This window comes from Ascaphus truei, chromosome 19 (assembly GCF_040206685.1).
Source record: "Ascaphus truei isolate aAscTru1 chromosome 19, aAscTru1.hap1, whole genome shotgun sequence".
NCBI classification, from domain to species: Eukaryota; Metazoa; Chordata; class Amphibia; order Anura; family Ascaphidae; genus Ascaphus; species Ascaphus truei.
The window spans coordinates 29,497,926-29,511,986 of NC_134501.1; the positions used below are offsets into that span (position 1 = coordinate 29,497,926).

Consider the following 14,061-nt stretch of genomic DNA (forward strand, 5'->3'; position numbering starts at 1 on the left):
CCTGTGGAGGGAATGGAATAAAAAGACCACTTACCGGAAGTGACAGCGGACGGAGCCGAGTGTCACCGGTGGAGCAGAGACCGGAGAGACGGAGCCCAGCTGTTCTCGGGACCGGCGGGTCCAGTGGCAACGGGCGATCCACGCCCAACCTGTGGACTGGTAAGGATAGTCCCTGTCCTTGCCAGGCTCCGATACCACTTCTAGAGGAGGAGAGGCCGTGCCAGGCCAGGACGGCGCACGTGGGCACAGGCGGACTTCTGGACATAATCGTGGAGGAAGAGATCCCGCATGTGGGTCCATCCCAAGATGGCGGCGTATCCGACTCCAGCGATGATGGCGTTTCCGGCGGAGGTGGCGGAACGAGCGGAAGTAGAGGACACGCATCTCAGCGATCGGGTGGTGGTTCCCGATCGACTAAAAAGACCCGGAGTAAGCGGCGGACAGAGAAGGGTGAGACGCAACCGGCGATACCACTGTCCCGTGGTACAGGACAATCTGATGACGGCGAACGGGTCGGAACCCCGCGGCTGCCAACCGCCTACCCCTACGCCCAACCCCATGCCCTAGATAATGCCCCTGTCCCAGTCACCTGATCCCGGGGATCATCATCCAGTTTGGGGGTGTTGGAAGGGTCCTTGGGGGTTGGTGAGAACCGGACTGGGGAAAGACTGGGCAGCTTTGCTTCCGAGGGTGGCTCAAGGGGAGGAGGACAATTGGGACAAGTATCGAAGTCCCGGTGGGTGCCTGAAGAGGCGGATGTACCTTCTGGGGAGGCCCCAAAGCATGAGAGATGGTCCAGGCCCCATTCAGCAGGGACCTCTGGGGTATGCTCCTGGGGGGGTACAGATGAAGGAGACTCTCTAGAGTCTGGGAGACCCGTTGGTGGGCGCCCTTATTTGAGGGGTACGTGGGGTGGATGGACCGCACGAGGTTCTTGCTAGAGAAAGATGCCATCGTGGACTACTGGTGGGCTAAAGGGGAGTTCACGCCCGCCGATAGGAAAACGGAGATGCAATTCAGGTTGTTCATGATAGGCAGGAATGAAATAGAACCCATGGGTCCTGATATATTGTCAGACCCTGTAGACCCAGATGAGCCCTTGTCCTGGGTATTATCCGGGAGAGCGGGGAACGCCAACCTAACTAGGAGTAGTCGGGCTGAAAGGGCAATCATTGCAAAATATAAGTAATCCCATGGATTGGAGTACACGTACGTCCCTGAACCCCTCATGCAGGAGATTGAGGATAACAGGGACCAGTGGTTAAGGGAGACCATAGAGGAGTATATGGTCAACAAAGGGGGAGCCATTACTGGTAGTAAGGCAGAAGAAAGGATTGAGCACCTGATAAGGGTATGGAGTATCGGGCGAAGTGTGTACAAACATAAAGTAATGTACCGGCCTGAGAGGGGTCTGCCGGTCACTTACAGCGTGACTATACTGGACATGGGGGGTCGGGTGGTAAAGAAACCCGATCCCCGGCACTACTATTAGGAGGTACTGGGTAGCATTACGTGGGTTCGTGGCTGCTGGTCAGGGCGTGCTTTGCGCAATGTGACTTGTTGTTTTATAGATATGATGTATGCTAATACTAATAATGTGTGTTCCATTTTACAGTGCTTCCTGAAGAAAGGTACTTCAAATTTAGGTCCCAGCCGGGGAAGGTGGGATTCACCAGGGGGAGAATGTAGCCATGCTGTAAAATGGCTGCAGTCATCTCTCCTGCTGACAGTAAGGCCTGGTAAGTTATGGGCATGCCAGCAGTAATTATGGAGGTTTGCCCTCACACCCTGGTGAGGTGCCCTATGTATGGATGGGAGTGGTCACAGGCTCTGACTCCACGGTTAGTGATGTCAGAGTTGTGTCAGCCCCAGAGGATACATAAGGCACAGCACTGATCAAAAGTTAGAGCGAGTTGGAAGTAGAGAGTAAGAGTGTGTTTGCTGAGTTATGGAGGAAGAGTTAAGAAGCTATTAGAAGGACAGTGTTGGGACTGTGACCAGGGACCTGGTCACAAGGAGATATCCCTGCGGGGATAGGGAATCCCTACATTAGGAGGACTATACCTTTCAAAGGGAAGTACGGACCAAGGGTGGATGGACCGCACGAGGTTCTTGCTAGAGAAAGATGACGTCATGGACTAATGCTGGGCTAAAGGGGAGTTCACGCCCGCCGATAGGAAAACGGAGATGCAATTCAGGTGGTTCATGATAGGCAGGAATGAAATAGAACCCATGGGTCCTGATATATTGTCAGACCCTGTAGACCCAGATGAGCCCTTGTCCTGGGTATTACCCGGGAGAGTGGGGAACGCCAACCTAACTAGGAGTAGTCGGGCTGAAAGGGCAATCACTGCAAAATATAAGTACTCCCATGGATTGGAGTACACGTACGTCCCTGAACCCCTCATGCAGGAGATTGAGGATAACAGGGACCAGTGGTTAAGTGAGACCATAGAGGAGTATATGGTCAACAAAGGGGGAGCCATTACTGGTAGTAAGGCAGAAGAAAGGATTGAGCACCTGATAAGGGTATGGAGTATCGGGCGAGGTGTGTACAAACATAAAGTAATGTACCGGCCTGAGAGGGGTCTGCCGCGCACTTACAGCGTGACTGTACTGGACATGGGGGGTCGGGAGGTAAAGAAACCCGATCCCCGGCACTACTATTAGGAGGTACTGGGTAGCATTACGCGGGTTCGTGGCTGCTGGTCAGGTCGTGACTTGTTGTTTTATAGATATGATGTATGCTAATACTAATAATGTGTGTTCCATTTTACAGTGCTTCCTGAAGAAAGGTACTTCAAATTTAGGTCCCAGCCGGGGAAGGTGGGATTCACCAGGGGGAGAATGTAGCCATGCTGTAAAATGGCTGCAGTCATCTCTCCTGCTGACAGTAAGGCCTGGTAAGTTATGGGCATGCCAGCAGTAATTATGGAGGTTTGCCCTCACACCCTGATGAGGTACCCTATGTATGGATGGGAGTGGTCACAGGCTCTGACTCCACGGTTAGTGATGTCAGAGTTGTGTCAGCCCCAGAGGATACATAAGGCACAGCACTGATCAAAAGTTAGAGCGAGTTGGAAGTAGAGAGTAAGAGTGTGTTTGCTGAGTTATGGAGGAAGAGTTAAGAAGCTATTAGAAGGACAGTGTTGGGACTGTGACCAGGGACCTGGTCACAGGGAGATATCCCTGCGGGGATAGGGAATCCCTACTTTAGGAGGACTATACCTTTCAAAGGGAAGTACGGTGAACAATGGAGGGCTAAATTCACCCATTGTGGTGGGCAGCTGGCCCACCGTGCAAATAAAGATGTTCCTGTTAAAAGATACCCTCGTGTGTAAGTGTGGAGTGATTACGCAGGGGGCTTCACCACAGAGGAGTTCCTCACCAGGACCATCCACAAGCGGACGCTGGGATCCTGATGAGGTGGATGCGCTGCACTGGATATAGGTAGGACTCAAGAACACTACCTCAGCTGCCTGTCTGTGTTGGCAATCCCCAACACAACATCATGCGGGAGACTCAGGAGTCCTGTTGCCAACAGGTGCACCACCAGACATCACACTGTAATGGGGACTGGTTAGACCACAGGGGCCAATATGAGATTGGGGGGGTCAGGCCGGTTCAGAAAAACCGTTACATAATATATACCAAAGTACAATTTTTACTAAAGTGATTTATATAGGAGTGCACCCACCCAAAAGGATTTTTTCTCTCTTTTGTCTTTATATGTGTTGGCTCTTTATAGCTTCCTATGAAGCGACTATCTTTGGGTAGCACCCTCTCAGTATAGAGTGAGTGTCCATTATCTATTGGGTGTATTTCACAAGCTGTGAGTGAAGGAGAGATTAGGCAGTTGAGTAATTGCATAGGGAGAGATCAGAGGCTAATGTACATTGTAATATGGTCCAATGGAAGAAAAACAAACATCGTACCTTGCAAGATGCAGCTCCCGCCGCTCCAGCACAGATCTTGGAACTTAAGAATTTTACAGTCCAGAACGTCTGACATTCACGATTGGAAATCAATGGGAGGGAAACCTGCTGCAGTTTGCTTGGGAATTGTTCAGCTGGAAAAAAATCAACATGCTGCAACGTAAAGCAATTCTAAGCATCACTACCTATTTCCAGTTATCTTTAGTTTTGAGAACACAGACCCTTATTGGCTTCTAATAGTAATTACAGTTACTAACTCCAGTTGCCCACTTGTAATGATAGCTAATGCCCTCAAATTCCAGTGGGTTATTACTGTGGGTTACAGGTGGGGCAGTACAAATATTAGGGCAACATGTAAAGGATTAAATAGCTATCACCTCCCTCGTGAACTAACACATAGAAAACCGAATAATCTGTATAACCTGTATTTCATTCATCTTTACTTTGTTTATTCACTAAAGTGTCATAGCCAACATTGGGACCCATTCATAGAGTCCAGATACTGGTTATCACACCCGTTCCAGCATTGACTCCCATTGACGAATGGGCGTTAGCACCAGAACATGTGCGATAAGCCGAACCGGCACTTGATCCACGTGCTCCATTGATCATTAATGGCCCTTAATGTGACACCAGTTAGGGCCAAATTTACTAAGCTTGCATCATAAGATGCCTCCAATGCTAAAAGGCAACTTACAGCCCATTTAAATGAATGGACCACAAGAGGCCACAATTAACCACGTGGCGTATCTCCAGAAGCCACCTTACAGGTGCAGGATATTCATTTGTATGATTTATAAAGAGCTCAATTTACTAAGCCGTGCGGGAAGGAGTCTTAAGGGGTAGCGCTGCTTAGTAAACACAGCCCGGAATATTGATTCTTCCTTAAATAGACTCCAGTTGAGTTATTTACTAAAGTGTCTCAGCGGCAAAACTGGGGCAAATCCAAAAAATTGGATTGTTTCCAATTGAATTAATTTTCCTTGGTACTGTAAATCATGTGCTGTTTTGCCCCAGTTTTGTAACCCGTACATTTTAGTATTTCACACACCAAGGAAGCCCCCCAGTGCCCTAATAGCGTACCTGACCGGCCAGAGGCACATATTCTGTGGGTCCAGCCACGCTAGAGTCCCTTCTCCTGTTCTAGGCACTTGGTCACTTTCTAGGAGGTGATCGGACAGACTGATGCCTCATCCACTTTCATTTCCGGCAATCCGAGCTGGGTTGCGTCATATGATTTTTCTCCCCTGGAGCAATCACATGACCGGGAAGTGCCAGAGCGCCAGTTGTACTCCGGTGCCCCGCTGGATATTTGGCACGCTAATGGTTAAAGTGGTTGAGCCGATCACCGCTACAAAACGAGCAAGTACCCATGACATACCTAGAACATCATAACGGGCTCTAGGTGCCAGGGCCCAAGACATGTACAGTACAATGCTGTGAAGTCGTTTCCAGGTGCTGGAGAAGATGTTGGTTCCATTCAACTCTTCTCCAGCTTGGGACATTGAATCAGAGTGTAGAGGAGAATATTGCAAGTTATCCAACTGAATGCTCCATGTTACGGTCTGTCTTACTGCCTCTATTGATGTAGCCCCATCCACTGGTGACACATTTAAAGCCAGCTGGGAAGTCATCACTTGAAGCTTTGAGGCACACAGGGGACACGCGGTCGTTATATTCAGCAGGGGTGGAGAGCTTCACCAGGAGGACATCATTCGCCAGAGTTTCATTGTCGAACAAAGGATGTTTGATAACCTGGAGTAAATGGAAGATCTATGATACTGGTGCCAAGGTCTTCTGAAGAAGAGATCCCTGGGATTCTGAAACTGCAGTCAATCAATGACGGTTCATTAAAGCAGGGGGCTCAACTCAAGTCCTCCAGCCCCCCCCCCCACCCCCAACAAGTCACGTTTTCAAGATATTCCAGATTCAGTACAGGTGGCTCAATCAGAGGCTCAGTCGAAGACTGGAGGAGTCTTCGACTGAGCCTCTGATTGAGCAACCTGTGCTGAAGCTGGGATATCCTTAAAACCTGACCTGTTTGGAGGGGCTTGAGAGCTAGAGTTGACCACTCCTGCGCTAAAGGGTCAGTCCCACGCACTGGGTTTAAAAACCTCTTATTAGTGTCATTTGCTCCCTTCAAAAAGATGAAATCTCCCTTAAAGTAACTGGTATTTATTTGTATTTTGGGAACTCTGAATTAATGCATATCTGCTATTTGTGTTTTTGTGTTTGACTAATGATGGCTTATTAAATACAAAAAAGATTTTACCTGTGTCACTGTCATGGGAGACCAGGCATTTACACCTTTTATTCTGGATCATACATTGAGCAAAACAAGATAAGTGAAATAAATTGAAAATGTATTTGCATGAAAAGGCACACACAGTGGAACACAAACTACATAAGAAGAGACACACTTACTTGGGACCTGGGCCAAAAATTCCTAACTAAAATAGAATGACATACAAGTGTCTTTAGTTGACTGGGACTTAGCCCGAATCTCCTGGAACTCAAATCTGCATGAAGTTCCAGGTGCCACCGCTCCTTCACCTCCAGTAGACTTGAAATCACTTCACTGGTAGTTAGTTCCAAAGGTCCTGGAACTAAAATCGGCTTGCAATCCTAGCCGCTATTGCTATGTTCGTTTTTCAGAACTTGGCCGCAAAAGTCGGGACTTAGAAAATATTTCACCTCGTATTTCTGAAGCCGGTGTCTTTGCTATATCTGTCGGAGCACCTTTTAAATGTTTCAAATTTGCCGTTGCTGTTCTGGTGCTGAGAGTCTGCTGTCTGGATTGCCTGAGGGATTATTATAGTATTTCTCAGTTCATTCATGAAATACTACAGCCAATCCGAGTGTGGGAACATTCTTACCAGCCATTCAGAGTGCTGCCAGTCTACTGAAGCCAGGCAAGCAGGGATTCAGAATCTGACAAAGGCATGCGCCAACTTTGCACCTCTGCCACTTGGTATTCAGAAGCCACCTGCTGAGTTAGTCTCCTCAAAGTCTGGGTTGGGGCAAATGGTGGTCCGATGACTTCCATTCACCCAAGGACGTGAGTACTTGAGCCTAACTCCGGTATCCAAATGGCTTTCACACCTTGGCAACCTCTGAGGCTTTCATGTCCAGAGTCTAAGGAGACTTGCTGGCACCAAGCTTGGTAGCCAAATGGTCTCTCAAACTTTGGATCTGAAAGGCCCAGCTCATACTACTGTGCATAAGCATAGGACTTTTAAAACACACTGTTTAATACAAATATACACTTTAAACTTTCTAAGTCTACTGGTATGAGGAATAGAATAAGAAGTTGCACCTTTATTCCTACTAGCCATATTTCCCACACACTTTAAAAATAGACATAAAAAATACCTCACAACCTTATGTATGTTGGAGTACCCCAGAACCCCTATAAAGGTTATGGGGGATCTGGGTATTTACTGGGTTTCCCCCTTAACTAGGGACCCCTTGGCATGTTCAGGGACACCTCACATCCCTATGCCCCATTTACCTTTCTGGTCTGTGCTGAAGCAGGGAAACCGGGCGGTGAGTCACATAACTGTTTGCTCTGGTCAAAATTCCTCCTTGAAATGTGCCTATATCTATCCGGGATTCCGACCTTATTCCCGGGTATATTTTGGGGGTATCCAGCGACTCTTTGCCCCGACTAGCTAGGCACATTCTGACAAGACTTTTTCTGCAAAACCCACCATGAAACTCATAGCCTAGCAATCTCTGCTTGCTGGCACACCTGGAAAGGTAAAAACACAACATTCTTTATTGCACATTTTTACAGAATGTATGTACAATCACTGGGCTCAAGAGATAACACTCCCGAACCCCAATACATGGATCAGAGGTAACCAAATGGGCTGAAATCTTTATTGTGAGCCTGGTTACCCCTTTACTGTCACACCTCCTCCCACAAAATGAAGGCTCTGTGGCAGTCACCACGTCCAGCTGCACCCCAAGCCTGACACTTCTTGAAGTCTTTGGCTCACAAGAAATGTCCTGTCAGGAGAGTCCATCAGCCTTATCATGCTCACTGCCTGTGGCGGTGGAGGGGTTAACCAGGCCAATAATAAAGGTATTATGCCCGGCTGGTTAACCCTAAACCTTGTTGGGACTGAATGGGTTATTGTATGGTCACCACAATGCCATGTTTCCCCTATACACTATCTGTAATGTTCCTGTTTTGCAGCCCAGAAACTAGCTCCAGTCCTATTAATGTACGTTAGATGTGCAAACTGTGTTCGCGACACAAGGGGGAGCTTCTAGCGCTGTATCAAGTGTTAATTACATAAGCGTGCCTGCGGGCAACGGCTACCTTGAAACTGTGTATCACTTCCTAAACCGCAGACGTCTGAGGCACAAACTCAATTGGATAAGTGGTCTGCGGTCTAAGTTGAAGTGCCTGCACGCAATAATGTATCCAGCCATCTTGTTATCCACTTAAAGTGAATTGGTGAAGTGCGTCTGCGGTTACTGATCAGAGCCAGCATGGATACATTGTATGCCGGCTCGTAACCCAGAACGATTATAGGTCAAACCACAACCCGCATAACAGAGCCTATTCAATTAAGTGGCTAACTTGTGCTAGGAAAGACCTAGCACTTTTTGGAACACAGTTAGTGGAGGATGTAACATTCACATAAATATCGTTTTTATATTACCCATGCATACAGAAACCACATATAAAAATAAAATGTTTTTCAGTGGTGTTTTAAAATGTAAAGACAGGAACCCTTTCCAGTCAGCCCGGCAATGAATCCATTAACATGTTCATATGTAAAGGGTGCATGAGCTGAGGGATTTTTCATCTCCGTACTTAAAAGAGCAGCCTGCTAAATTGGTGCCCCAGTGTCTAGAGAAGTCCGGAGTTGAAAAGCCTCAGGGACCCTAGATGTCAGAGTGGCCGGAATATTGCAAAGCACCAGATACCGGTGCAAAGAATGGGCTATTACTGTAACACACGGTTGCCAAACTCCAGACTTACTGTCGCCAGGAAAGAGGTTGGGCCCGGTATGCTAAGCAGCTTAGATGTCATGTTAGCGCATGCTCTTAGCAGACTGGGAAGCAACTTCTGCCCGTTCTATGAACTCCTGGCAAGTCTGGGATAGGTGAGAAAAGTTGTTCCCATGGGAGGATTGGCTGTGTATGTTAGAGATATGACCCTTAACCCTATAAAGATGCATGCAGTCCAGTCCCAGTTAGTTCCATCTGAGATTCATCAAGATTCATCCAAGTTACAGCATCAACGGTTCCGGAGTGTGAGGGGTCAACAACATCGTAACCAAGGATCATGCCCTTCTTCCAGAATTCGTTTACCTAAGGGTTCCAGAACAAATCCTGTACGGTCTGAATGAATAGATTTCCTTCGGTGGAGATATAGGGATGGCAACTTGCGCCCCTGGCCAAGGATTGTCACATGGCTCAATTCGATCACCCACTCTCATGCGTTCCGGGGTGCCCAGAGACTTTGTTTGCAAGTCATTCGTTCCGTGGACATTTATTTTGTTTCCCCATCCCAGTAAGTGTTTATCCATTGTATTTGTGAAGAGCTGCGTGTCTGTCTTAAAAGGGAATAAATTACAATTTATTTTACCCCCTTGTTGTGCTCAATCCAGAATCCGGGTATTAATGTGTGATGAGACCTGGTCTCCCATGACACTGCCTTACTTGTGTTGAATGGTAAAGTCAAATTCCTGCAATGCAAGACTCCAATTAAGCAGTTTGTCATTCTCCCCCGACACCCTTTGTAGCCAGTTTAGCGGGTTATGATCTGTGATCACAGTAAATAACCTGCCATACATATAGGGCTGTCATTTCTGTAGAGCCCAAACAATAGGAAGGTATTCTTTTTTAATTGTGGCATAAGCCACTTCTCTGGGTAGCAGTTTCCTGCTCAGGTAAACCACAGGATGTTCACCCCCTTCCTCGCCCACCTGGCTATGTATGGCACCGATACCATAGTCATAGACATCGGTCTGCACAAGAAACTTCTTTGTGTAATCTGGTGCAGTCAGGATAGGAACACTAGCCAGTGCTGTCTTCAATGCTTGGAAGGCACCTTTACAAGTGGGAGACCAGGCTACCAGAACCGAGAGTCGGTTCTGAGTCGTCAGTCAGGAGTTTAGCAATGGCACTATACTGGGGAACAAACTTCCTATAGTAGCCAGCAGTACCTAAAAAAGCTTTTTGGTCCTAGAAACGGGCCACTGAACTATCGCTTGTACCTTTGCTGGTTCTGATTTAAGGTGCCCACCACCTACTCTGTGCCATAAGTACAATACTTCTGCCATACCCACCCTGCTTCCCTGATTCTACTTAGCACCACTGTTACATGAACTAAGTGAATTTTCCATGAATTACTGAACACAGCAATATCATACAGGTATGCCCTTGCGTAACCCTGCACCTCTTCCAGTAACCTATTGACCAGGAGTTGGAATGTACCCGGGGCATTCTTCATCCAAAATAGCATCACTAAACCTCATACAGGCCACTTGGAGTAATGAATGCTGAATTCTCCCTAGCCTCCTGGGTCAGAGTGATCTGCCAATACCCTTTAGACAAATCCATGGTGGTCAAATACTTTGCACCCACAAGCTTTTCTATTTGGGGCATGGGATAAGCATCGGACACCATCTGAGCATTGAGCTGCCGGTAGTCCACACAGAACCGAGTGATTTCATCCTTCTTAGGTACCAGTATGCAGAAGATGTGAGGAGCGCACAATCCGGTAGGAGCAAAGGGAGTACCCAGATAACAAAAGTACAAATTTATTGAGTCATCAAGACATTAAAGAACGCTAACACGTTCGAAACGCCTTGGATTTTAATGTCTTGATGATTCAAAAAATTTGTACTTTTGTTATCTGGGTCCTCCCTTTGCTCCTACATCATTTGTGCGCTCCTCACATCTTCTGCATATTGAATACTTTACTCTGGAAGCAGCATATCCATCCAGCCACACCAGGAATTGTGAGTAATTGTTTTATTGCTACAGGGTTAGCCCCCAATGAGATAGATGGTGGGGGATTTTATTGCCTTCCACTACTTGTCTTCAGGAGGCTTTTACCCATAATTGTTGGCTTAATTTTTTTTCACACATTTATTTACTCTGATGTTATTTTCCTTGGATGGTGGTTTTTGGTCTTATTGAACCTTATATCTGGCGTTTGAGCGCTTCTGAACTTTCACCTTCTTAGGTACCAGGACTACCGGACAAGCCCAAGGTCTTGGAGATGGTATAGTTACCCCTACGGCCAGCATCTCCTCTACCTCCCTCTCTATACTGTCCTTCACCTCTGCTGATACACGATAGGCATGCTTATGCAGAAGTCTCTGATCACCAGTGTCAGCTGGATGGTCACTGATATGTGTCCTACCTGGCTTATCTGTGAACAGGACCCTATGCTGCTCTAACATAGCCTTTGCCTGTGCCCTCTGCTCAACACTGAGCTGGGACACTATCTCTACCTGCTCTACTGTGCCCCCCTGCCTAGACTCTCCTAGGAGGTCGGGCAGAGCATTGTTCGCCGGGTCCCCCATCGGTGAGCTACAGATTGTGGCATCAGTGATGGTACTCTGAAATATTCCTTAAGCATATTTACATGATAAGTCCTATTTCTCTCTGTCTCTCCATCTAGCTGTACAACATAGTTGCACTCATTCATCCTTCTGATTACCGTATATGGACCAGAGCAGGGAGCCATCAATTTGTTCTGACGATTGGGCTTCAGAACAAGCACTTGCTGCCAAGGGATGAAATCTCTGCTATGGGCATTCTGATCATACAAAGTCTTCTGCTTGGTCTGAGCCTCCTTGAGATTATTCTGTGCCAACCCCATAAGTAAAGTAGCGGCATAATTTATTCTGACCAATGCCGGCGGCATGCCAGGATCTACTCCGGCTGCCGCCAGTCAAGACCGCGCGCCGCCGCGTTTCCTACACGCACCCCCCCTCCGCTTCGGGTGCATTTTAGCCCCCCTTCCCGACCCCGAACCCGGCTCCTGCTCGGCCCCTCTGCTGCCCCGCACCCCCGCTTACCTCAATTTACACTCCAGGGGTGTCGGGGAAGCCGGGGAAGCCGGGGAAACCGGGCACGTCACGTGACAGTGACGTCACAGTACGCCGCAACAAGCCACGTCACCACGCTTCCCGCACGCATCCTGCCGTGTGAGAAGTGTAAGAATAAATAATGTCGATACTGTATTTCTAACTGGTCTCTGTGAACTACCACATACTTCAGCACAGAAGTATCAGTATTGGTAGTCTCCCCTTCCCATCCCTCACGGAATAAGTCAAGAGGTCCCTGTACCCAGCGACCGTATAAAAGCTTGAAGGGAGAGAACCCAGTAGATTCTTGCGATACCTCTTGGTATGCAAAATGCAAGTGCTGCAAATGAATCACCCAGTCTTTTCCTTCAGCCTCTCTAAGAGCTCAAACCATATGCTTCATGGAACCATTGAACCTCTCACATAATCTGTTTGTCTGGGGGAGGTAAGAGGTCGTGCGCTGGTGCTTCACCCCACACAAATCCCGAGACGCTAACAATTCTGACATGAATTGTGACCCATGATCAGTTGAATCTCACTGGGAAATCCTACTCTAGAAATAATCACAATCAAAGCCTTTGTTACTGCCTTTGCCTTAATGGTGGCAAGTGCGACAGCCTCAGGGTACTTGGTGGCAAAATCCACCAAAGTGAGGATGTTACGCTTGCCGGTCAAGCTAGGGATCATCAGGGGTCCCACTATGTCCATAGCTACTCTCTGGAAGGGTTCCCTTATTACCTGTAGTGGGTTCAGGGTCGCCTTCACATGATCACCCGCCTTTCCTACCCACTGGCAAGCATCACAGGGACGGCAAAACTCTGCCACTGCTCCTGATGCCCCCGGCCAGTAGAAACAGTGTAAAAAATGGAAGCTGCCTATAGCAAGGAGAGGGCTACCAGCCTACACATTTTCCTAGCCCTCTCCTGGATAAAGGCAGTTCCCTGCCAAAACGTTGGACCCTCTTGTGGCACATTAAATATTCTTTGCATAAGACCGTGTGCCTGCTTCCATTTTCTACACTGTTAATGTTTATCCCCACACTCCAGTCAGGTATAAGGCTGAGCAGGTTTGTTTTATTAAAATAAATGATTAAAACCACATGAAAGCCGATAGCTAACTTTAGTTAGGAGCATCCTGCAACAATGATATTTGGTGTGGGCATTACTCAGGTACGAACACATAAAGTGGTTATGTTTTTGAGCATTAACATTCACCCCCAGTATTAAATGAGTGCCCTCTATAATTTTGGTATTTTAAAGTTATAAGAGTAAGATAATTAACATTATAGACAGGAGGGGATTCGCCTTCCTTCAGTTCAGAACAGGAGATGACACTTAGGGTGTGTAATCCTGGGTTTTGAAATGCTTAGCAGGAAATCTTTGAGCTTCAAAGAAATAGAGGTGTGAGCTCCATTTGTTCACAAGGGGGCTTATGGCTACTAGATCAAAGGGACATTTGTCCTAGAGGTGTTATACCTTTTGTTGACACGTAGGGTGTGTAATACTGGGCTTTGAAATGCTTAGCAGATCTCCTGGGAAGTAAGCTTGGCTAGGTATGCTAAGTGGCCAGTGGAGGGAAGAATACATTTTTGTTGCACATGCTCAGTTGCAATACTAAGGCTTTGTGCCAGGTTTTGGAGTGACTGGCAAAACCTTTGCTATAGGTGGGATAATTGGTTCCCACACCAGAGATTGGCTGTACATTATGGAAATAGGACATGTGAAGTTTTTAAAAGGTCATGAAGTCAGTTAGAAAGTCAGTTCCATCTGAGAGTCATCTGCGTTTAAGATTCATCTAAGCTACAGCGGGTGGTACAGAGACTATTTCATTGCCACTAAAGATTTGTATCCAGCTTCCAGTATTCGCAAGGACTAAGGATTGGCTAATTAATCCTGCATTGGGGGGAAACGAAAATATTACTTTGGCGTAGATACAGGGGTTGCCACTAGCGCCCCTAGCCAAGGACTGTTATACGGCTCTTTTTGTGCAGCAACCCCATGTGTGGGAATTCCTGTCTAGAGATGTAATTTCTGTGGATTTCGTTCTGTGGACATTTTATTTCATTT

At 47.2% G+C, this 14,061-nt stretch overlaps 1 protein-coding gene across 2 annotated transcripts in view; it reads right to left on the minus strand.

Annotated features, from left to right (window-relative positions):
- LOC142470113 (chymotrypsinogen A-like) overlaps positions 1 to 14,061 on the minus strand; it is a 68,947-nt gene that overhangs the window by 28,391 nt on the left and 26,495 nt on the right. For both annotated transcript variants that reach the window (XM_075577053.1, XM_075577054.1), the window contains exons 5-6: positions 5,510 to 5,690; positions 3,936 to 4,069 (exon numbers count right to left, since the gene is read on the minus strand). In XM_075577053.1, the coding sequence (XP_075433168.1) occupies positions 3,936 to 4,069; positions 5,510 to 5,690 (315 nt within the window). The remainder of the gene's footprint in view (positions 1 to 3,935; positions 4,070 to 5,509; positions 5,691 to 14,061) is intronic.